This window comes from Sarcophilus harrisii, chromosome 2, assembly GCF_902635505.1.
Source record: "Sarcophilus harrisii chromosome 2, mSarHar1.11, whole genome shotgun sequence".
Taxonomy (NCBI): domain Eukaryota; kingdom Metazoa; phylum Chordata; class Mammalia; order Dasyuromorphia; family Dasyuridae; genus Sarcophilus; species Sarcophilus harrisii.
This window is the reverse complement of record NC_045427.1, coordinates 452,430,165-452,456,290: the sequence shown is the minus strand read 5'-3', so window position 1 is coordinate 452,456,290 and position 26,126 is coordinate 452,430,165. Positions and strand designations below refer to the sequence as shown.

The window sequence follows — 26,126 nt, the reverse complement described above, 5'->3', positions numbered from 1 at the left end:
CCAAATATCCTATTACTGTTAAAGGTACCACCATCCTTCTAGTTAAACAGTTTTGCAACCTCAGTGTTACCATTGACTCCCCCTCACTTCATATGTTCCCAAAGTTGCAAATCTTGTTTCTACCTCCATAACATCTTGCAATATATCTCCTTCTCTCTATTCACATAGCCACCACCTTAGTTCTGGCTTTAATTACCTATCACTTAAATTACTATAACAGCCTCCTAACTAGTTTTCCTGCTTCAAGACTTTTGTCTTTCCAATCCATCCTTCATATACATAGTTCCTAAAGTTATTCCTCCTTCCTATACAATTAACACCAGTGGCTTCCTCTTACTCCTAGGATCAAATATAAACTCTACTGTTTGTCATCTTCTGGCCCCACCTACCCTACTAACCTTCTTACATATGATATGCTTCTGAGAATTCATATGGGGCTGTGGGCTCTTTGATCAGACCATATTAGCCTTCTCATGGTTCCTCATAAAAGATACATTCTATCGCTTCTCTAAGTTTTTGCAATGGCTGTCCCCCGATTCCTGAAATGCCTTATACCTCTCTCTCTCTCTCTCTCTCTCTCTCTCTCTCTCTCAATCTCTCTTGTTTTTAAAGAATAAATGGTTCCCTTTAAGACTTAACATTTCCTATATAAGGCCTTTCCTGATTTTCCCTCTATCTCTTCCCCAACCCATATGCCTCTCCTCTCCCCAAGATGACCTTATATCTATTTTGTAGATACTTATGCATAGAGATATGTCTCTTCTGTTAGAATATAAGCCTTATGGGCTAGGACTATTCATTTTTGTTTTTGTATTACCAGGGCCTAGAACATAATAAAGTACTTACTGTTTGTGTCTTGATGAAGAATGAGCTCCAGAAATGGCTAATTATTGTGTTAGGTGCTTCATGTGTATGGTGAAAAAAAAAAGGGGCATTGAATTCCCTCACCTCATCTGAAGAGCCATTTTCCACCCTGAATCTTCCAGCTCTTTGTATAGCTCCATCAGCATCACTGGAAATAAGCTAGGAAAAACAAAAAAGTTAAAATTAGATAGGCAGTCCCTGATTTCCAACACTCTCTTTTATCTCAACATGTCTAAAATATCAAAATTCAAGAATAGGAGATAAAGGACAGAAACTGGCAGTTATTTAAGAGAAGTTCTATCAGCCAACCAGGCAAGCTTCTATTTACATTTATCCTGAAGATCCTTCAGGGTACTAAGTTAAAAGCCATGATTGTAATAATATACAAAATATATATATATTAACTTTTGCTACTGGAGGAAGGATTTACCATTTAAATTGTAAATATTAAAATGAGCCACGTCAAAGAGCAAAGAATATCCAAAACAAAAATGTGAAAAACACAATGATAAAAGATCTAAATTTAAACCGTTTTCACAGAACTATTTTTCTTATATTAATATTGTTAGTATATTTTACATCTAAGTAAATGGAAAGGAATGAATGGTAAAAAAAAATTGCCTGCTACAAATTCAAACTGTGAAAAGTAAAGCCAAATGTCCAGTCACAGGCTGGCATGAAATCAAGACTATAGTAGTATTATTAGAAAGCCATATTGGTTTATTCAGTTAAGATGGCTCAGGAAAATTCTTTTCCGAATCAGGCAGATTGTGTTTTAGCTCTATGTACAGTCTGTAATTACAGACAATCTTTAAGGCAAAATATGATTTAATCCTGGATGATGGTGAGTGATGAGGGAAAATGTGGTTTGGCAAATCAATATTGATCATTAGCTTTAAACTGCTGACTCAATATTTGCCTTTTTTTCTCTTCCTCAATTTTTCAGTAACAAGCCTAGAAATCCGCATGCCCCTCTTTCCTCTTTTTCCTTCCAATTTAGAGTCTACAATATGTTTTGTCATACAAACTATGATTCATTTCCATAGACCTGCCTAATTAGCCAGCTTATGTCAAAAATAACTTTTAATTCACTTTAATTCAAGGCTTGCACATTAGATGTATACAAATTTTCATACCAATTATATCAATTTTCACATGGTTGGAAAAAGATATGAGAAACTCCTAAATAAGATTGGAAAATTTAGAAGAGAACAATCTTGAAAACTGTTTTCCGAAGTTTGGAAATAAAAAAGGAGGAAAGGAAAAAGTGAGGCATTCGTTAAGTACATATTATATGCCAGGAAATTTACCAAATAAATAACAACTCTGTGAAGTAGATGCATTGTTATTACTATTTTACAACTGTGGAAATTGAGGGATATGAGTTTCAGTGAATTATCCAAGACTACAAAGATATTAAATTTTTATTCTGGATTAGAATTCTATATTCCTCATTCCAGATTCAATATTTAAACTGTTACACAAAATACAATGGATGAAAGGGAGACATGGAGTCGAGGAAAGCTAAACAAGAACTTAAGAACTTTCCAGTTTGTAAAATGTTGCTGTTGTTTGTTGTCATTGCTATTATTACTAAAATTATTATTAAATTTAAATGATACCTAATAATTTAAAAAAATGAAAAAACTGTTTTCAAAAAACTGAAAAAAGTTATTTAAAAATGTTAATTGTTGAATTCAGTGTTTAAAATAAAGCATATACTCAAATTTTGCTTTATTCTTCAAAAATTATTTCTAAAGAATTAAATTAAATATAATAAAAATGACAATACTCCCTAAACTAATCTATTTATTTAGTGCTATACCAATCAAACTCCCAAGAAACTATTTTACTGACCTAGAAAAAATAACAATAAAATTCTGGAAGAACAAAAGGTCAAGAATTTCAAAGTAATTAATGAAGAGAAAAGCAAATGAAGATAGCCTAACTGTACCAGATCTAAAACTATATTATATAAAGCAACTATATTATATAAAGCAGCATTTGGTAATACAATGGTATAAACCATTGTAAACACAATGGTATAAAAACCATTTGGTACTGGCTAAGAAATAGATTAGTTGGGCTCACAGAACAAAATAGTCAATGACTATAGCAATCTAGTATTTGACACCTAAAGGCCCCAGGCTTTTGGGATAAGAATTCACTATTTGACAAAAACTGCTGGGAAAATTGGAAACTAGTATGGCAGAAACTAGGCATAGAACCACACCTAATACTGTATACCAAAATAAGGTTGAAATGGGTTCATGATCTAGACATAAAGAAAGATATTACAAACAAATTAAAAAAAACATAGGATAGTTTACCTCAAAGATTTGGAGGAGGAAGGAATTTATGACCAAAGAAGAACTAGAGACCATTATTGATCACAAAATAGATAATTTTGATTATATTAAGTTAAAAAGCTTTTGTACAAACAAAACCAATGCAGACAAGATTAGAAGGAAAGCAAAAAACTGGGAAAACACTTTTATACCCAAAGGATCGTCATTTCTAAAATATATAGAAAATTCACTCAAATTTATAATAAGTTCAAGCCATCCTCCAATTGATAAATGGTCAAAGGATATGAACAGACAATTTTCAGATGATGAAATTAAAACTATATGTTGTCACATGAAAAGGTGGTCTAAATCACTATTGATCAGAGGAATGCAAAATAAGACAACTCTGAGATATCACAACAAACCTGTCAGATTGGCTAAAATGATAGGAAAATATAGTGGAACTGTGAATGGATCCAATCATTCTAGAGAGTAATTGGGAACTATGCACAAAAAGTTATCAAACTGTGCATACACTTTGATCCAACAGTGTGTCTACTGGGATTATATCCCAAAGAGATCTTAAAGGAGGGAAAAGGACCCACATATGCAAAAATGTTAGTGGCAGTCCTTTTTGTAGTGGCAAGAAACTGGAAACTGAATGGATGCCCATCAATTGGTGAATGACTGAATAAATTGTGGTATATGAATATTATGGAATATTATTGTTCTGTAAGAAATGACCAGCAGGCTGATTTCAGAGAGGCCTGGAGAGACCTACATGAACTGATGCTAAGTGAAATGAGCAGAACCAAAAAGACCATATGACTATTAATTCTGATGGACATGGCTCTCTTTTCATGAGAGGATTCAAACCAGTTCCACTTGTGCAGTGATAAAGAGAGCCATCTACACCCAGAAAGAGAACTGTGAAAACAGAATGTGGAGCACAACATAGCATTCACACTCTTTCTGTTGTTATTTGCTTGCATTTTGTTTTCTTTCTCAGTTTTTCTTTTCCTTCTCAGTTTTTCTTTTCCTTCCTTCTTGATCTGATTTTTGTTGTGCAGTAAGATAATTGTATAAATATGTAAAAATGTATTGGATTTAACATGTATTTCAACATATGTAACATGTATTGGACTACTTGCCAGCTAAAGGAGGGGGTGGAGGAAGGTAAAGAAAATTTGGAACAAAAGGTTTTGAAAGGGTCAATGTTGGTAAAATTACCCATGCATATGCCTTGTAAATAAATAAATAAGAATTACACTATTAAAAACTACAAATAGGTTTGGCAACTCAGTATTTTGAAAATGCATATGCCTTGTAAATAAATAAATAAATAAGAATTACACTATTAAAAACTATAAATAGGTTTGGCAACTCAGTATTTTTAAAACTGCTTTTCAAAAAATTGAAAAAAACTATTTTTAAATTTTAATTGTTGAATTCAGTTTTTAAAGTAAGGCATCTACTTATATGTTGATTTGTTCTTCAAAAAATTTTCCTAAAATGCTACTTCATACTTGTCATAGTCTACCTCACAAACCTTCAAAGGCTACTTACTGCATAACAAATTTGGTCCATACTCCAGACTGTAACATTTAAGACCCCTCACAATTTGGCCTTATCTACACTTGCAAATAACTACTTCTCTAAACTAACTGCTCAACTAAAATCTAACTAATTAATTTACTTTTTGTAACCCAAACATGCCATGCATATTGTTGACTCTGCATTTTTGTGTCAGCTCTCTTATTTAGAATGTCATCTCCCTTCATTTCCCTTTACTTGTATCCTAGCTATCCTTTAAGGCCCAGTTCAAATCTTACTAGCTCTATGAAACTTTCCCTCACCTTCCTAGCCTTTAAAGAACTCTGCTCCTTTCAATTCTTACAATATTTATTGTCAAATGAAGGGATATGGACAATATGTTATCTTGTATTGTTTTATGTATTATATCATCTCCTTGAGTAGCAACAATTCTTAGGGGTAAATATCATTATTTCATAAGCCTTCATCTAACCTTCCAAACTCAAACAATGCCTTGAATAAAAGTTAAGAAACATTATTTCATAATGACATGAAACAAAAGAAGCCCCAGAACTATAAACTACTGGGCAAAGCTAACTGCTGTCTTTGGTTGCTGACTTCAACTCAAAGCTGAGAGATTTTGGGGTCTGTGAGAAAGAAGCATTTTACTATAATGAAAGGCTAGGATAAAACCAGTGTTGGATTAAACTGTGGTAAGTAATAGTTAAATATCCGTGAGAAAACTGCCAAACTCTACCTAAGTATTTGTTGAACATTTTCTCTAATTATAGGAATTTAGTGCTGGAAGGAAACCTAGAAATTAATCTAATCCAGATGAAGAAAATGACTGTCAGGGAAGTCAAAGGATTTGTCTATAGATAGAACTCAAATTCAAGTCTTAACTTCATCTCCCTTCTTTGCCTATTCCCCTAGCTCCTATCACTATATTATGTTGACTTATCATGTCATATCATTATGGATCATCCTTCTAAAAAGGAGAAAGGAACAAGCATTTATCAAGTACTTCTATATGCTAAGAACTATGTACTTTCCAAATATTATCTCATTTGATCCTCACAACAAATCTGGAAGATAGTTGCTGTTATGAGGAAACTGAGGCAAATAGAGTGACTTGCCTAGTGTTTTTAAAATGCTGCTATGTCTACCTGTTTTTGAATAAAAAGGCTGATTTTCAAAAAACACATGTGGAAGTAATTTTAGTGATAAAATTGGATTTTTTTAAGGGATACAAAGGAAAATGATCTTATCTAGATTTCTGACAAAAGCATGTACTTTATCATTCAGACTAAAACCACTACTTATCTGATAAGTGTATACTCTAAATATAATTTATACTACAATTTCTCTAACTTTGGAGAAAGGACCAGAAAGGAAATAGCTTCTATAAGTACTGAGTTGCCAAACCTAAAAAATACAAATTACCAAAGTAAAAGGTCACATTCAACAAGTTTCTAATCTTCTTTCATTAATATTCATTAGATGTTATGTATTGAGTATCTACTATATGCAATAAATAGAAAAGGTCACAAAACAGAATGGGATAGGAAGATGGGAAAGACATCATCCTTGCCCTCCAAGAACTTTAAAATTCAGTGTAGGGGATAAGACATGGAACAAATGGCAGTTTCAACACAGATCTAAAGAATAAATTCTTTTAAGGTATGCAACTGGGAGACAAAAACTGTGCTTATAATATTCCAATGTTCTTGTAAACCAAGAAACACCTATCCAGGCATTTTCCTCTTCCCCTGTCCCAAAACCCTAAGTTTGATTGGCTGGGTTATATCAATGGAAGTTCACATAGTTGTGTAGCATTGCTCTAAAAAGCTTATTCCACAAATTTGGCATCCCACACATGAGTGATATACCAGTGCAGTATTTTAGAGGACCAAATGGCTATTAGTATGAACTCCAGGAAGACTATAAGAACTTAGCTCCACAGTGGTCCAGTGAAGTTATTTGGCCAAAAGGTCACTGGCCTGTTTGGCACCTGAATTGTGAGGAATCTGACCATGAAACCTAAGCCAGTGCTGACTGGATCTGTAGGGACAGAAAGAATAGAGTCCAGGACAGCTGAAAGGAATTTCAGAATTAGAAGGATATTCTAGTCCAATCCAAATCTGAAGGGATCCCTCTGTGATTCAGTCAACAAATGCCCTCCAATCATGAAGATCTCTGTAGGGGAGGAGTTTGCTACCTCATGGGCTATTCCATTTCATTTCTGAATAGCTCTGAGAAGGTTTTTTTTTTCCTTATATCAACTTAAACTTGTTTCTCTGCAGCTTCCATTCATTAATCCCAATTTTTTCTTTATAGGCTGACCAGTTGAGAATCACCAAAGGAATTAAGTCAAGTTAGCAAACATTTATTAAGCACCTATTATATGCCACACTCTATGCTATGTGTTACAAGAAGCTACATATCTTTTCAGTACAATGTGAATAAGCCATGTGAAAAGTCTGTGACTTGTCAATAACATGTAAAATAGCCCATCCTTGATGTATGGATAACTTTCCAATGACATCTATGTGTATTGTATTTATCTGTATTTGGGGTGAGAAGCAGTTTTTAAATTCCATCAATATAAGCTAGGAATAGAGGAAATTCAGATCTGCAGCTCATCTAAAATTTATATTATTAGAAAGCTCATTGGTATATTGGAAGTTTAAGTGATGGGGAAACTAAGTAGTGCTGTGGATAGAGCACCGGCCCTATAGTCAAGAGGACCCGAGTTCAAATCTGGCCTCAGACACTTAATACTTCCTAGCTGTGTGACCCTGGGCAAGTTACTTAACCCCAATTGCCTCAGCAAAGAAAAAAAAAAGAGACAAAGGAAAAAAAAAAAAGAAAGGAAGTTTAAGTGACTGGCCTATGGTCAATCTTTTGTTTTTTTTATTATTATGTTTTCCAATGTATCTCTCTTTCCATCCTCTCCTACAAAGTAAACAATAAAGAATTCTTTAAAAGAGAGGACAAAAAGAGTTCAGCAAAACTAATCAATATATCAAAGAAGTTTAATGTTATATGTAATCCTTCACCCTACAGCTTTATAAAAATTATTGTTTCCTAACTATGAAAAAGCATTTGATTAGAGCAATGTCATCTTAAAGATTCTTTTTCAATACAGAATCTCATATTCATAAATCAAAATCATTCAAAATTTCTTTGAAAACAATAATAGAAAGCTGAGTTTAACACCTTTTTATTATAAGAAATCACTGAGGCATAAAAGAGGGAGATAAGTATATCCTAGATGATTTTTTAATTGCATACTAGGGTATGCTATAGAAATTAAAGGCTTCCAAATGATCCTGTATGTAGAAAGTATTGTGCTGGTTGTACTAAGCTTTGGAACACTGAGAATCTCCTGGAAAAGATATATAACTACTCAAAAGTAGATACAAGAAAAGCCAAGTGAATGAAAAATGTCTATTATGACATACTGTTACTTTTCACATCAGAAACTTAAATAATGCACAGAATTTCATTATGACTAATTAAAGACTAATAATCAAAATGAATGAGAGATACTAAGATAAGAAGGCAAATCTGACCTCATGAATATCACTGAAACATGATGATATGAGACCTACAAACAGAATGTGGCTTGGAAAGGCTATACTTTAAGTGAAAGAAATGAGATAGGTAGGGAGAGAGGAAGTAGAAGGTAGAAATATATTAAAAAGCATCTGAGGAAAGATCAATAAAGAGAAACAAGCCTATTATAGAAGTATTTTACACATCACCTGAAGAGAGGAAACAGGCGAAGAATTTAGGTGACGGATGAAAATTTGATATGGAAGCTTGATATAGTAGTATAGAAGTGATGGGGGGTTTGAACTATCCAGACAACTGATAAAGACAAAATGAAAATAAGCAAAGGAGAAAGAACCCAACCATACACCGCTACACTGAGGACAGAGTTTCATTTTTGGAGAAGGATAATGAAAAAAAAATGCCTTTCTTACCCAAAAGAGTAACATCAAATGGACACCTGCCCCAAAAGATCTCTTGGGAAAACTTAAAACATTCCTTAAAAATCAAATTAGAGAGACTGAGGAAAAAATGAAAAAAATAAAAACAATCCAAGAAAACCAAGAAAATTATGAAAAGAAAGTTGACCAACTGGAAAAAGAGATCCAGAATCTTAAGAAAGAAAACAACTCCTTGAAAACTAGAATTGAGCAAGGGGAAGTGAATGATGTTATACCAAAAATAATAAAAAATAAAAAGAATGAGAAAATAGAAGATAATATGGAAAAAAGATCAAGAGAAACCATAAGAACTATTGTACTACCTTAAAGCTACAATTTAAAAATATAATTTTGATAAGTATCACAAAATATTATTAAAGAAAATTACCTGAAGTTTAAGAACAAGAGGGGAAAGAGGAAATAAAAAAAATCTACCAATCATCACTTGAAAGAGATCCCAGGATGAAAACTTAATAGGAGTATAATAGCTAAATTTCAAAACTTGCAGGTAAAAGAGAAAATATTAGAAGCAGCAAGAAAAGAAAAACACAATTCATTTACTGGGAACTACAATAACAATTACATAAGTCTTAGCAGCTGCTACATTAAAAGACTGCAGGTCTTAGAATACAATATATCAAAGAGCAAAAGAATTGGGGCTGTGGCCAACAGTAATTTACTCTGCAAAATTATGTGTAATCTTGAATGGAAAAAAGGACATTCAATAAATTGATAGACTTTCAGATTTTTGTCACAAAAAGATCAGAATTTAAAGGAAAATTTGACATAAAAGATCCAGGAGAAATATAAGGTAAACACCAAAGACCAATTACAAGGGATTCAATAAAGTCAAACAATTTACTTTTTGTATGGAAAATATGTGGAAATGTAAATTGTACTCAAGATTGTCATTAATAAGTGCATAGTTCAAAAGAAAGATTGGGGATTAGCTGAATATGATGTGGTGATTCTAAAAAAGCAAAACTGTGCAGGAAAAGATAAAAAGAGCAATTATCTAATACAAATGAGTTGTGAGAGGAAGAATTGATAACAAAGGAATCAGATGGTGGATGGAATGCTTCAGATCTGGGTTAAAAAGGGAACAAACACATTTAGAAGGTTTATAAGGAAATAAGAAGATGAAGGAACAGGATTGGGGAGAGGGACTTTAGAAGGGTGTATAAATAAAAATTTGGAAATGTAGGGGGAAAAGAGAGAAGGGATCCTTAGAGGAGTGGACAGAACAAGGAGGTTTAGGGGAGAGGATAAACACTAATAAGTGTTAAGTATCTGAGGTTAGATTTGAACTCCTCCTCCTGACTCTTGGACCAGTGCTCCATCCATTGTACCATCTAGTTGCCCCAACAAAGGAGAGATTCTTTTAAAGGGTGTGGAATAGGGAGGCAGTGGTTAGAAATAAACTAGAGAAAGGATAGAATAAAAAGACAGACTGAAAAGGATAATAGTGAGGAAAAACAGGCTAGACAGAAATACACAAATAGTAATTGTAATTGTGAATGTGAATGGGATAAATTAACCCATAAAACAGAAATAAATAGCAGAATGGATTAAAAATCAGATTCTGACAATATGCTGTTTCCAAAAAAGCACATTTTTAAAAATGAGAGATAAAAGGCTAAATTAGTACATTCTGTACTAAAATATATTATGCCTCAACTGATGCAAAAAAAAAAAAAGCAAAGGTAGCAATCATGATATCAAAGTCAAAGATAAAATAAATTTAATGAAAAGAGATAAACAGGGAAACAACAATATGATAAAAGATACCCTAGATAATGAAGCAACATAAATGCTAAACTTGTACACACCAAATAACATAGTATCTAAATTTTTTAAAAGTTCAATGAATAGCAGGTGGAAATAGATAGTAGTAGTATATAACACTAGAGGATTTTTATCTTTTCCTCTCAGAACCAGACAAAGCTAACCAAAAATAAATAAAAAGTTAAAGAATGAAATAGAATTTTAGATAAGCTATATGGTAGGTAACTGTAAAGGACTGAATGGAAATAGAAAGGAATATGCCTTTTGTTTAATCCCTTTAAAAAGAATGGCCATATATTAATTGGGGCACAAAATTTTATAGCTAAAAGAGAAAAGTAGAAATATTAAATGAGTCCTTTATTGACTACAATGCAATACAAAGTTTATTTAATAAGGGATCATGGAAACATAGAAAAAACTAATTTGAGATTAAATAACATAAATACATAAAGAATGTATGAGTTAAAGAACAAATAACAGAAACAATCAGTAATTTCATTAAATAAAAGGACAATGAAACAACATATCAAAAAATGCTTATATTGAAAAAAAAAAAAGAGAGAAAGGGCAGATTAATGACCTGGGTATGCAATTTTAAAAAACTAGGGAAAAAAAGAAATTACAATCCCCAATTAAACATTAAATTGGAGATCCTAAAAATTAAAGATAAAATTAATAAAATTGAGTGTAAGAAAACCATTGAATTAATAAATAAAACTATGAGTTGGCATTATAAAAATCAATAAAAAGGATATATCTTTGGTTAATATGATTTAAAAGAGAGAAGAAAACCAAATTACTAGTTTTAAAAATGAAAAGAGAGAACATACTACTAAAGAAGATGAAATCAAACTAATTATAAGAAGTTATTTTGCCCAATTATGGGCCAATATATTTAACAAGGTAAATGAAATTGAAGTTTATAAGACTACAAACTGCTTACATTAGCAAATAGTCCATAAATGAAATTCCTAGTGAATTTTATCAAACAATTAAAGATCAACTAATTCCAATATTAAATAAGGTATTTGGAATAACAGACAAAGAAGGGGTCCTACCAAATTCCTTTTATGAAACAGATAGTGATACCTAAACCATGAAAAGTAAAAATAAAGAAAAGACCAATTTCATTAATGAATATGGGTGCTAAAATCCTAAATAAAATAGTAACTAAAAGATTATAACAATTTATTACAAATATTACATACTATGACCAAGTGAAATTCATATCAGGAATTCAGGGATGATTTCACATACGGAAAACTACAAACACAATTGATTATGTCCATAACAAAAGTAACAAAAATCATATGATAAAACTAATAGCTGCCAAGAAAGCATTTGACAAAGTACAACACTCATTTCTATTAAAAACACTTGAAAGTATAGACTAGTAAACCCTTAAATGGACAAGAAGCATTTACCTAAAACCATTAGCAAGCATTATACATAATAGGGATAAGTTAGAAACCTTCCCAATAATAATGGATGTGAAACAAGAATACCTACTTGTCATCAATATTATTAAATATTGTATCGAAAATCTTAGCAATAGCAGTAAGAGAAGAAAAAGAAATAGAAGAAATCAAAACATGGAATGAGATAATTATCTCTTTGTAGGTAATATGATGATATACTTGGAAAATCTGAAAGACTCACCTAAAAAGTTAACTAAAATGATTAATAATTTCAGAAAAGTAGTAGAAAATACAGTAATCCACAAAAATCATCAGCATTCCTATATATCATTAGCAGGATCCCTCAAGAAGATATCTCGAGACATACTCAATTTAAAATAACTCTCGATAGTATAAAATACTTGGAAATGAACCTATGAAAAAACAAACCTAGTATCTATATGAATAAAATCATAAAAAACTCTGTGCACAAATAAAATAAGATTTAAATAAATGGAGAAATATTAATTATTGGCAAGAACAATATAATAAAATTGACAATTTCACCCAAAAGAATCTATATATTCAGTGCCATCCCAATTAAAATACAAAAAGATTATTTTACAGAGGTAGAAAAAATAAGTTCATTAGGAAGAACAAAAAGTCAAAAGGAACTAATGGAAAAAACACAAAGGAAGGAAGTTTAGCATTACTATATCTTAAATTATAAGATAGTAATTATCAAAATCATGTGGTATAGGCTTTCAAATAGAAAGGTAGGTCAATGGAACAGAGTAGACACACAAATCTACATCAACAATCAAATACAGTGACTCAGTATTTGACAAGTATAAACAATTAAGTTTTTTGGATAAAAATTTATTATATGGTAAAAATTGTTGGGAAAGCTAGAAAGCAGCCTAGCAGAAATTGGGCATAGACTACTATCTTACACCATTTACCAAGATAAGTTCAAAATGGATATATTACCTAGATACAGGGGAGATATTACATGAAAATGTGAAGAACACAGAACAAATCACCTATAGGTTTATGAATAGGCATACAATTTATGAACAAACACGAGACTGAGAGTATTGTGAGATGTAAAATGGATAATTTTGATTATTTTTAAAAGTTTCGTACAAAAAATAACAAATGTGAGCAAGTTCAGAAGGAAAACAGAAAACTGGGAAAAAAAATTATAGACAATTCCTCAGATAAAGGTTTCATATCTCAAATATATGAACTCTTATCTAATCTATAAAGAATGCAAGTCATTCCCCAATTGATAAATGATCAAAGAATATTAATAGTTAATTTTTGATGAACAAATCAAAACAATTTATAATCATTCATTATTGATTAGAGAAATGAAAATTAAAACAACATTGAGATATTATTTTATACCTAACAGATAGTCTAAAATGATAGAAGGGAAAACTGACAAAAGTTGGAAGTGATGCAGAAAAACTGGGACTTTAATTCATTGTTAGTGGAGCTGTGAGCTGATCCAACCATTTCCAAGAGAGATTTGGAATTATGTCCAAAGAGTTATTAAACTGGCCATACCCTTTGACCTCGCAATATTACTTAGTAAGCCTGTTTCCCAAGATTATTAGGGAAAATGGAAACAAACCTACATGTTCTAAAAATATTTATAACAGCTCTCTTTCTGATGGCAAAAAACTAGAAATTGTGGGGAAACCCATCAGCTGAGGAATGGATAAACAAATCATGGTATATGTTCATGACAGAATATAATAAGAAATCATGTGCTCAATGATTTTAGGAAAATATGGAAAGACATTCCAGGAGATAATAAGAGTGAAATAAATAGAACAAAGAGAACATTGCATAAAGTAATAACAGTACTGTTTTAAAGAACAACTTTAAGCAAACAAATCATCTATATCCATAAATCATAAATACCCAAATAACCTGCAAAGATTCTATTTGAATTCAGAAAAAGAACATACACACACATATAAATCCACACTGACTTGTGACTAATTTGTGACATCTCAAAGTTTGAGGTGGGGGGGAAAGGGAAAAAGTTAGATGACAACTTTTTTGTATATTTGAAAGGAATAGCAAGTTGTACATAATGGATCTGCAATTTCAGATGCAAGCCTCTTTTCTATTCCACTTTGTTATGGAAAATCTTATTTTATTAAGTTCATAATAAAAGAAATAATTTTTAAAAAAGATTTTAAGATTTTGAAGACATATATAGAAAATGGAAGTAAGATAGCAAAAGATGAATATAAAATCACAGCATAGTGCTGTAAGAATAGTGTCAGAAGTGTTGAAGTTAAAAAGGAATTGAAGTTACATAGGAAAACTAAGAATAATCAAAAAAGGTAGACTTAATTGGCTTAGGCCCATCTAGAGAAAATAAGATCAAAGAATGGATAAAACCATTTATGCTTGGGATGTTTGGGGCAATGAAACATCTTTATTTATTTTATTTGTTATTTATCAATTTTTATTTTGTTTTCCCTATAAAAGAAAAGGATGTTTGGATTGGAAAGGGTTGAACAAAAATTGCTCAACAGAGAACTGATACTCAAGACAAAGTAGGTGAAATTAAGAAAGTACCTATCCTTCCCTTATGAGTTCTAATCACCAACTACTAAATCCTTGGGTACTGAAGAAACTGATTTATATGAATGTATATCAGCGATCTCTGAAAGAATAAAAAGAACTCGAGAGATACCACAGGACTGGAACAAAATAAATGTCCCAGTTTTCAGAAAGTGAAAGTGAACAGAGCTTGCAAACTATGGGCCAGGGAGCTTGATTTCAATATCTTGTAAAATTCTAGGAAGTATTATCAAAGGGATCATTAGTAAAGCTCTAGGAAGGAGAAATAGTAAAACATTAGGCCAAACTAAAGTTCTTTTCTTTTTTGAACAGGGTTTTAAAAAGGGTTACAAAACTAGTAAATCAAGGGACAACTGTAGATACAGCTTATCAACATTTCAGCAAATATAAAATATCTATTACTATAATTAGATGGATTTGGAACTGGGTTGAATATCCAGTAGTCATTAGTGGTTTGATGTCAACTTGAGAGAAGATCTGCAGTAGAGTGGCCCCAGATTCTGTACTTGGCTTTGGATTTAACAATTCTGGATCATTTAACATGACTTGGATAAAGTCATTGATGGTACATATATCAAGCTTATGTATAACTCACATTTGGAATGGATAACCAACATGCAAATTGACAGAAACAGTATTCAAAACAATCTTGGAAGGGTAAAGCATTAGACCAAATTGAATAAGATAAAATATAATAGGCATAATTCAATAATTCAACTTAAAAACATATTTATTAAGCATCTACTATGTGTCAGGCACTTTGATAGGTACTGAAGACACAAAGACAAAAATAAAACAGTTACTGTTCCTATACCCTCTACTAGGGCATAAAAACTAGGTACACAGATAAGTAAATAGAAAAAATATATAAATTAATTTTGAGTAGAAAAAATGCTAACAATTGGAAGGATTAGAAAAGGCCTTTCATAAGAGATGGCATTAGAGTCTAGCCTTGAAGGGAGGTAGAAATTCCTAGCAGGAAAGGTAAAGAGGGAGAGAAATTCAGACATCAGAGATAACCTGTGAAATAAGAGATGCTATGTTGAGAGATATGTGAATTGCAAGTAAGCCAGTTTGGCTAATACACTGTGCAAGGGAGAGGAATACATAATCATTTTGATGGACTGAAAATTCAACATGAATCTGGAAAGACAGCTTGACAACAGATTGTGAGGGACTACGAATACCAAACAAGTAAGTTTGTATTTTATCTGCAAGACAATAGGAAACCACTGAAACTTCTTGAGAAGGGCAAGTCTGATAATAGTCAGACCCATGCTTGAGGAATATCAATTTGGTTGCTGTGTGATGGATGTACTGGAGTGGAAAAAAAGCTGGATGCAGGGAGATCAATTAGTGGTCTATTGAAATAGTCCAGGCAAGAGGTGATGAGCATCTGGGTTAGACAAATGTGAATGAAGGGAAGGACAAATATTCAAGAGATGTTGTAGAGACAGAATTGATAAAAATTTGCAAATGATTGGAGACAGGAGGGTAATTGTGAGTGAAGGTAAAAAGTCAGGATAAACTCTAAATTATAAACCTGGTTGACTGGAAGAATGATGATTCTTTCTACAGAAATATGGAAGTCAGGAGAAATGGTGAGTTTAGGATGAATAAGTTAAGCCTTATGATTGGGTTTTAAAAAATACTAGTTTCAGAAGTAGAAGAAAAAAGAATGATTAAATGGCAATTTATTTGAAAATGATTTGGGGCGTGGATTACAAGTTTAATATAAGTCAATATTGTGATATGAGAGCTAAAAAAAGTGAACATGATCTAAGGCTATCTTAAAAAAGGCATTTCATCTAAGAAAAAGAAGACAATAGTGTTCCTATATTTGGCCCTAGTCAGACCACTTCTGGAGTTTTGGATGTTACCTTTTAAGGAAGGAAAAGCTGGAGAGTATCTAAAAGAAGACAATCAAGATTCTGAAAGCCTTTGGTTCATGCCATATGAGAATCAATTAAAGGAACTGGGACAGTTCCTGCTCTGAGGGGAAAGGGGAATGAGGTAGTGTTCACAAAGAACACTGGCTGTGATTGAGTTCGATTACTTAATTATCTATCCTTGTCCTAAATAAAAATTACTATAAAAAAGGCAGCCAGATGACAAGGTGGATAAACTCTAGGCCTAAAGTCAGAAAGAACTTGAGTTCAAATCTGACTTTAGCTATTTATTAGCTGTGTGATTCTGAACAAGCTTCATTTCTGTGTCTCAGTTTTTCAACTGTAAAATGAAGACAATGATAATCAGGAATAATAGCAAAAAATAATAAACAGGAACTGCTTAGGACAATTATGGAGGCCTGTTTTTATCACTGTTAGGACAAAAATAAACCGGGATTATTTAGTCTGAGGAGAAGACTTAATGGAAGCATCATAATTCTATTATTTGAAAGGCTGGCACATGAAAGGGAGGAAGAGGAGGAAATAAACATTACATGAAACCTATTATATGCCATCACTGTGCCAAGCACTTTACAAATATTCTCTCATTTGACTCTTATAATAACCCTGGGAGGTAGATTTCTTTATTATCCCATTTTACAACTGAGGAAACTGAGATAAACAGAAGTTAGGGGTTACACAATTATAAAATGTCTGGGGTTGTATTTGAACTTAGGTCTTCCTGACTCCAGCATTCTATCTATTTGTTGCACCAACTAGCTGACTTGTTCAGCTTGGGTTCAAGGAACAGAATTGGGAGTAAAGGATAGAAGCTGCAAAAAGACACATTTCAGTTTGATGCCTGAAAAAAAATTTTCCCTAACAATAGGAACTATTCCAAATTAGAATATGTAATCTTGGGACATAGAGGGCTCCATCTCATTGATGGGTCTGTATGTAAAAGGCAGAAATCCATTCTTCTGATATGTTGGAGAGGGGATTCCTTTTCCATTTGCCAGGGTAGATTAAAACCCTCTCTGACTCAGAATTTTGTAATTCTGGAAGTTAAGGACATCTCACTCCCAATGCAGATAGTCACACATGTCTCCATTTGGTTCTTATAAATTTTCAGTTTGCAACTGTGTTTTAAACAGTGCTGCCAGTGCCTGGACATGTAATGACATCTTGGGACACAACTCATCCCACAAAGAATTCTTTTCTCCAATTTACACCTACAATTTTCCCATCACAGAGCACTGATCTGACTATATTATTCAACACCAAAAATGCTTCTGTAGTTTACTATTTCTTCTAGGATAAAATACAAACTCCTCTGACATTTAAAACTCTTCACAATCTAGTTCTAGCCAATTCTAGGCTCTTCACATATCAATCTCTTTTGTGCACTTTTTGTTCCTGCAAACTGACCAATTTCCTCACTGATGACATTCTACCTCTCTTGCACCCATAAGTTTGCACAGGCTGTCTCTCCTCTCTGTCTCACAAAACTTCTCCATCCAAATACTACCTCCCAAATGATGCCTTTTTTGAACCTTTCTCCAGGAGGCAGTGCCTCTACCCCACACCGACAAACTACCTTGCATTTGCTTTCTATGTACATATTTTTATTTATTTACATATATATACACTCATATGTATGCTATTCATCCATGTCCATATGACAAAGATTTCATCTGACAAAATGTAAGATTCTTGGGAAACAGAGAGTTTCATTTTTTTCTTTGTTTCTTGTTCAGCATAGTGCTGGACACATAGTGGGTGCTTAATAAATGTTTATAGACTGAGCTGCCCATGATCACATAGTTATCAAGTGCTGGGATTCAACATAGCCAGAATTATAATTTGGGTGTTCTTGCCTCCAGGTGCAGCACCCCTCCATCATAATATTCACTCTGTCTCTCTACAAAGAGCCAGTATAACTTTATCATGATTAGGTCATAACAGACTAACCTCATTTCCTTTTTTAACAGGGTTACTGGATCAGAGGAATACTATAAAGAGCTATCAAGATTTTAGCAAAACATTTTATAAAACTCCTCCTCCTTTTAGAGTGGACAGAATGGTGAGATGTGGGCTAGACAAAAGTTTAATAAAAGGCAAGTATGAACCTGATGGCTGGGCATTCTTGTCTGGATACAAGTTGGCTTCTGAGGTTCTTTTTAACTCAGACTCTGTCATGCTTTGTTCTCATTTCTCTCCACTATACAACTGCTGCTTTAGTAATGTTTTCTCCTCATTGTCTCCTAAACATATCATGATCATTGATATCTCTCTGCCTTGGTTCAGACTTGTTTTCCCATATAACATGTCCCTCCTCACCATCAACCCAGAATCTACACATCCTTCAAGGTTAGTTCAACTTTCAATTCTTCAATTAAATCTTTCCTGGCTAATCTTGCTCCATAAAGAACTCTATTCTCCAATTTATCATGCACCTATAATCTGTACCACAGCCATCCTTGCATCTGATTATATTACATGAAATATACTATTGAGGCAATAATACATCTTATTTTCCCAACTAGATTATAAGTTCCCTGAGGACAAAGGTCATATCCTCTAATTCTTCTGTATCCTTCCAGCATCCAGCATAGTGCCTGATATATAAGAAGCATTTCAAAATAATCTTATGAATCAGACACAGAAAAATCTTAGTAATATACATCTCTGACAGATTCCTTACATACTTCAATATGTCAAAAAGAAAGTTTGTTTCACAAAAGATTTTAAATTAATGGGTAGCAATAAGAAAATAAACTAGATTGAAATAACTCATGTCTTAAATTTTAAAAATATAAAAGGAGTATTTAATATTCTCAAAACAATTGCTTATCAGCACAATTGAGAAACACACTTTTTAAAACATTTATTCATGCTTTTTTGCAATGTAAAGTCCCAGTTATATTTATCTCTGATATACTGGTAGCTATTGGATAAATATGCTACATATTCGTCTTCTGATATGTAAAATGCTGATTTAAAAATCTCCAAGTAAAATACTAATAACTTGGTAGAAAAAATATATTTTCTCATTGCAGAGGTTTGTAATCAACAAATTTACCTTGTTTTAACCAACACTTTTGTTTTTTCAGAAAAGCAACACATATTGTTACCCTAACAACAAACTGAAGCACTTTATTAACAACATATAATGAAAACTTAATCTTTCTTTTCCAATCAAAAATTATTTTATTCAGGAGTTATTTGTAGTTTGTACCTATCTTTCAAAATCTGTCATGAAAAATATTAAAGTGCAATCTTTTTTTTAAACAAATCAACAAAGATGTGAGGTTAAAAGTGTGTAACAAAAGAAAAAGATTAAGATGATGTAATTGTCAAAGCCGCTTCAGCACTCTGATTTTTCCCAATCCAATCCTCATACTATGATCATAGTATCACAAAATTAGTAAATATACAAGCAAGATCTGATGAGCTTGGTGATTTTAACAAAATGTAAAACAATCTGTTAGCACTGAATAGGCTATAAACTTACCAGCTCCACAGATCCATAATGTTTTCTACTGAATTCCCCTCGTCGGCAACCTAGGTCTTCTGAGACGGAGCTGGAACAAAAATGCTTCATCAGTATTATACATAGCTCTCTGGCCACAAATCTTCTGCAAAAATCTACCACCATTTGCAAAAAAGAGCTCCTACTGAATAAGGTTTGAGCTCATCACTGCAGGGGAGCCTCCTTGCAACACACACAATCTCCAGCAGCCATTGCAGAGACTAGCTTTCATGTTAGCTTCAAAGAATATAAAATGCTCAAGCCATCCCTGGAAGGGCAGACAATGAGGAAATTAAATATTTAGCCATTTGCGATCGATTGAGATTTCCAAGACAGCTACTGGTGGTTTATAATTGCATTTGAGAGCTTTCTGTTTATAAGCAAAGAGAAGAGAAACCCTGCAGTAACCCTGATGCATGTCATGAAACAGCTGAAGCAAATCTGCAACCATTTTGTCTGCTGCAATTAACTTCCATTCAGGAGAGTCTCTTCTAATTGTTTTAAATATTCAACAAATAAAGGAACATATTATTTTTACTGCTAAAACTTAAACTGAAAACAAAACACCTTCAGAAACCATTATAGATAGGCCCATCTCTTTTAATTTAAGAGATCAATGTCACAGCACAAAGGACTGGAAAGACTAATAGAAAATCTAGTATTCGATTTGAAGGTCTATTAGGGAGAATTTCTTGCACAGCAGAAATTAGCATTCTCCAAATAGAAATAAAAACCTTAGCTCAGATATAACAAATCATACACATTCCATTTAAGAATAAATTCAAACAAAAGGCAAAATAGTAAAAATCTTTGTACCTTGGATGCCAAAGACATTTAATTCTATTTCTTATTATATTTACAATCCCAATCAGTACTATGAAATGAGATGAGATACACTAACAGAAACCATGCAGTTTTACTTTAAGGATTTTTCTACTAGTATAAAGTCATAGATTTAAATAACTAGAGTGAAAAATAAAAATAAAATCTTACAACAATGGCATTTTAACATGTAATTCAAAATATCCTAAATCTGATACAGAAAGAAAAGTGCATTTAGTACCCTTTCATCCTTTCTTAAAGAGCAGGATATGTTTTCTAAATTACTGCCCTTTTGCCATTTTCAGGAACAAAGCGACTGGGATGTTCATCATACACTGAACTGGATCTCTTGGCCAGCACACTGCTTGATGGGCTCCAAGAAAGTAAGCGTGATAGAAATAAGATTAGAGAGTCTGATGGCATTCTGCTGCCACCATTTCACAGGGCTGGCTGAACTCATCTTGGATGAGAAATTTAACCTTTTCACTCCCTCAGTTCCTGTACTAAAGGTATGGGAACTGTCTAGCAGAGGTCACCCAAACAATCTTCCTGCTTCCAGAGAGAACAAAGGAGATGAGGAAATCTCCCTCCTTCACCTCTTTCAGTAAATTCTGCCCAATCTTCCCTGTTCTACAACATTTTTCAATCACTTCATATTCTATTCCATCTGAAAATACTATGTGGGAGTTTCTATTAATCTACAAGACTGAACCAGGCACCTTGGGCTATCCTGAATTTTACAATCATCTTTTTCTGTCCTATTCAACTTTCACCTTTCAAATCCTTGAAAACAGCCTTCTTTTTCCTCTTAAGTTTTCTCTTTTTATCTTTATTCTAATTCTTCATTGAGGCTGAAGTAGATTGCTTGGCACTGTCATGAAATCTAATTCCTTTCTCATAGTATGGATCACATTTCCACCTGTTTCCTTAAGAACTGTCACTTTAGAACAATATGGTCTCTATAGCATGAGGATCTAGTGGAAAGGGTTCTAGTCTTGGGATGAGAAGACTTTGCAGACTCAACTACATATTATTTTTGAGTCTTGTTCTGTTTCTTACTACCAGTATTTCACAAGATTTGAAGCTAGAAAGAGCTTAGTGAGTACAAAGCCAAATGCCCTGATTTTACAAATGAGGAAACTGAGTCCTATTCACTTGTTTGAAGTCAAACAGGTAACGGTCACCAAGCTGAGCTCTGATCCAGGTTCTTCAAATCCAAATCCATTACACATCATGTTGCATGCATGTCACTTACTCTGTCTGAGACTCAAGTTTTCTCATTTGCAAAATAAAGGAACTAAACTAGATCAGTAGTCCATCCTTGGGAGCCATGGTTTCACATGAAGAGGACCATAAAATGATCCAAAGGAGTGTGTGATCAATCACAAAGTGGGAATATGGGTTATATCTCATCCTTCTCATGATAGCCAGTTATGGGGATTGTTTCCAATGCAAACACACCCTTATCTTCTAAAACTGCCCCCAACACTACCTCTAATATTCCCCTCCATTCATTCTGTAAGGAATATACAGAACTCTCTTTCTGGTCAACTTGTGCTGACCCCTTACATTATAACCTAACTGCTACCTGGGCAGGCTACTCACAATAGCAGGTGGCTTTTGGGAAAATCTCCCCTCCCTCATCCTATACTCACCCTGTCTCACAGATCATTCTGTAGCTAACAGGAACACTTAAGAGGGTGGTCTCTGGAGCTTAGTGAGGAAGATCCAAATTCATTTTCTTCTTTTAATTTTGAATGGTACGGTAAATTGAACAGAATGAACAGGCATGGATGGAAAGATGGCAGTATACATTGCAGATCTTATTACATTATCTGTTTTCTAAGACTCCCTCATTTTCTGAACGTCCTTACTTCTGTTGAAGATAGCAACATCCTTCCAGTCACTCAGGTTGCCGCCACTGGTGAAATGTTGATGTTATCTTTGACTTTTCTCTCTTCTTCAACTTAAATAATCCAACCAATTGACTAACCTTTTTATTTCTGCTTCTACAATATCTCTCTCCTCAATCCTTTCTCTATTCATTCACACAGGTATAATTCTAATTCTGGACTTTATCACCTCTGGCTTGGAATACTGCAACGATTTACTAACTTCTCACTTCAAAACATAGTCCACTCAACTGCTAATGATTTTCCTAAAATGTAGGCATGATCATATCACTCCCCTACTTAAAATAAATGCAGTGGCTTTAGGATAAATCATTATTTTATCTTTATCTCATATAATTAAAATTTCTATTTTGTGTAAGTTTTATAATGTATATAACTTAGTAACATGAAAGATGCATATAATTCATAAATAAGAAATATATACATATTAGAGTTGTGCTCAAATTTTTTTACTGATAGGGGTGTATAATCAAAAAATTATGGAAAAAATGACCTAGCTGATTTTATCTCTAAAGTCTTTTTGTACCCTAAATCTTATGATCTTATTAACTTGTCATAAATGTCATTACCAGAAGTACAAATGACATAAAATAAAGTAAGAGATAGAGGAATTATGATATAAAAATATAATTAAATACTAACTAAAATAACTTTAAAATGGGCCAGAAAGCATAAGTTGTTTTTTGAATCTTGAGGCAAAGAGTAAAGGAAGGTTAGAAAAGGGAAAGTATTGGGCTATGGTTAAGAGAAGTTCGGGAGGAAGCATGACTTGGAACAAGTGTGGAAATGCTGAAGGGGCTTGTTAGTGAACTTAAGCTAGGAAATGACAGGTCCTGGAAGAAGTTGGCCATAAGAGAATTGAGTTTCTCTACTTCTAGCAACTCCAAAAAAAATACAACAAAACAAATCTGTGAGCACCTATGGTTGAAGTAGCACCTGATAGCTCTTCCCCAATCAAGACATTTATAAAGGGGGAAAGATCCAATGGGAACTCTGATTGATTTTTCAGCTTTGCTCTTTTTACTATACATCAAGCTTTGCATTTCTGAGGGAGGGAGAATAAAGAATTCCATATTTATCATAATTAAAATGTAAAGGCAGGTTAAAGTGAAATACAGAAATTAATTCACAGGGAAGTATAATCACTATACCAATCAACAAATGTAGTTAGCTTGCACAGGTTGGAAAAAACAGGAAAGGGAAAGAAAAATAGATACTAGAGAGGAAATAGTCTTCAAATTTTGAAGACTTGTGATTGCATCAATATGAATGTTCATATTTCCTCCATTGGTATAGAGAGTAAGCCTTCCAATTTTCCATTCTGTGTCTCATCCTTGCCCTTCCATAAATTCTCCAAAAAAGAAGAAGGCAAAGGAAGAAATTAGCATTTATTAAGTATTTACTGTGGGCCAGGCACTTTGCTAAATAGTTTACAAACATTATCTCAGTTGATCCTCTCAACAATCCTGCAAGATAGGTGATTTTTTTTATGTTGAGGAAACAGAGGCAAACATAAGATAAGTGACTTGCCCAGAGTATCACAGATAGTTAATGTCTGGGGTAGAATCTGAACTCAGATCTTCCTGACTCCAGGACCAGCCCTGCAGTCACTTTGCCACTTAGTTGCCTAGGAGAATACACTAAATGCTAGAATACTTCCTTTTTTTCTTTTAATGTCTCAAAAATGCCAATTTAACTCTTAAACTGTCCATCTCCTAATACAGGCAGGATTCTGAGCCCCAGCAGTTCATGTTAGTGTAACACCAGCCCTGGCAAGTTCTAAAAAGCAGGAAAGATTTCTAGTATTAGCTGGCAGGCAGACAGAATCGTGTCTCACCACTAGAACTGGCCACTGGATGATTTTTTTTGCCACCACAATGATTCAGTGCCAGAAGATACATAGCTCTACTTTGCCCGATTTAGGAAGCTGTTATTTGTAACAGACTTCGAAATAAAGGAGCCTCCTTCCTTGATGATCTGTTAAAGTATCATTGTAACCTAGAAGTTTCCAAAGATGGTCATGTGCATTTTCACTTCCTAAGTTATCTGTGGAACATTTGTTTAGCACCTGATTTATCTCTAGAATTTGTTGATTACATGACCTGTACTGTAAGTTGAGCTTGTTATATAATGGGCTGTAGCAAAGCCAGGCACTGGGCCAACTTGACTCACAGGTGGAGAGGATATCTCTTTCACCTGCTGTGACTGAAACCTGCTGCTACTAGGCTCCACCTGTCTTTAACCATATTCTCCATTGGCTCTAAGGAGTGTTACCTGATGGCCTCAATTTCCCACCATAAAGATCACTTAGGGGAGATGATTATGGAAAACAGAAGCATTACCTGGGATAGCCTGAAGCTTTTCCTCTAGTTTTATCCCATTAGAACATAAGTACAGATCAGTTTATCAGATTAGGCTAAGGCTTCTGAGAAGGTCTGGCCCTGAAAGGATAAGATATAGGGCTATCTGGGAAGTCTCAAGGAATATAGTGCCATAAATCTAAGCAGCTAGTGAGGCTTGAGGGCAGCTCAGGGCAGGTGGCTGATTGGGCACTGGGATTCAGCAGGGACCCACTTAAGGCCCTTCACAATCTGGCTGCAACCAATCGTTCCACACATACAGCATATTATTTCCTTGTGGGCACTTTTGATTCCAGTCTAACTGTCCTATTTGCTGTTGCTGGTAGCTGATAGTCTTGCTTCAGGCTCTGTGACTTTACACAGGGCATCATCATGCCTGGAATACTCTCCCTCCTCACTGCATTTTCCCAAGGCTCAGTTCAAGTGTTACCTTTTCTAAGATCCCCGATTATCTCTTTTCCCCATTCTTTACACTGCTTTACACTTGAAATTACATTGTATATATTTTATATTTATTTATTTGTGTGATTTTTTTCCCCTCCTAAGTAGAATGTAAGCTCTTTGAGAGAAGGCAATTTTTTTTGTCTTTGCATCCTAGGATCCTAGCATATAAAAAAAATGCTTATTGAATTGTGTGGGGTGGTTGATCCAACAAGGGCCCTGAGGCATTGCTAAAAACAAACGTCATCAAATGTACTAATCTGATTTAAGCCCTAATGAGATACATCTATAGGCTAATTCTGCCTTTTCAGACAGTAACAATTCTGCACTGTCCCTTCAGATTGTAATTTCGATTAAAGAGCTCTACTAGAATGCAATCTTCTTGGGGGTAGGAATGGGGTTTTTTTGGTTTGTTATCTTTGTATCCCTAGCCTGGCACATGCCCTACATGACTGAACATGTATTGAAGATAATCACTCATTCTGTGGCACCTGCCCACAAAGCACCCTCCTCACCCTAAACCAGAGGGGATAGTGGATTTTACATAGGCTAAGCTGAAACTTAACTCCAGGTCCTCTGACTCCAAAAGCAATACTCTTTCCATATTTCCTGTTTCATATAAGAGCATTCCTACAATAATATAATCTGCTGTCAAGTCTAATAAAAACAATTTCTCCAATTCCATTCCATTAAAGAAACA

The 26,126-nt window shown here is 33.6% G+C and overlaps 1 protein-coding gene across 3 annotated transcripts in view; it reads right to left on the bottom strand.

Moving 5' to 3' along the window:
• The window catches only part of GARNL3 (GTPase activating Rap/RanGAP domain like 3), a 223,633-nt gene that overhangs the window by 185,654 nt on the left and 11,853 nt on the right, over positions 1-26,126 (bottom strand). The window contains exons 1-3 of one of the 3 annotated variants that reach the window (XM_031954322.1): positions 20,954-22,451; positions 19,873-19,942; positions 949-1,023 (exon numbers count right to left, since the gene is read on the bottom strand). In XM_031954322.1, coding sequence (XP_031810182.1) covers positions 949-1,023; positions 19,873-19,942; positions 20,954-20,961 — 153 coding nt within the window. In that variant the 5' untranslated portion in view covers positions 20,962-22,451. Of the gene's footprint in view, positions 1-948; positions 1,024-19,872; positions 20,495-20,953; positions 22,452-26,126 lie in introns of those variants that run through there. The other 2 variants (XM_031954321.1, XM_003757155.4) reach the window with 2 other exon arrangements.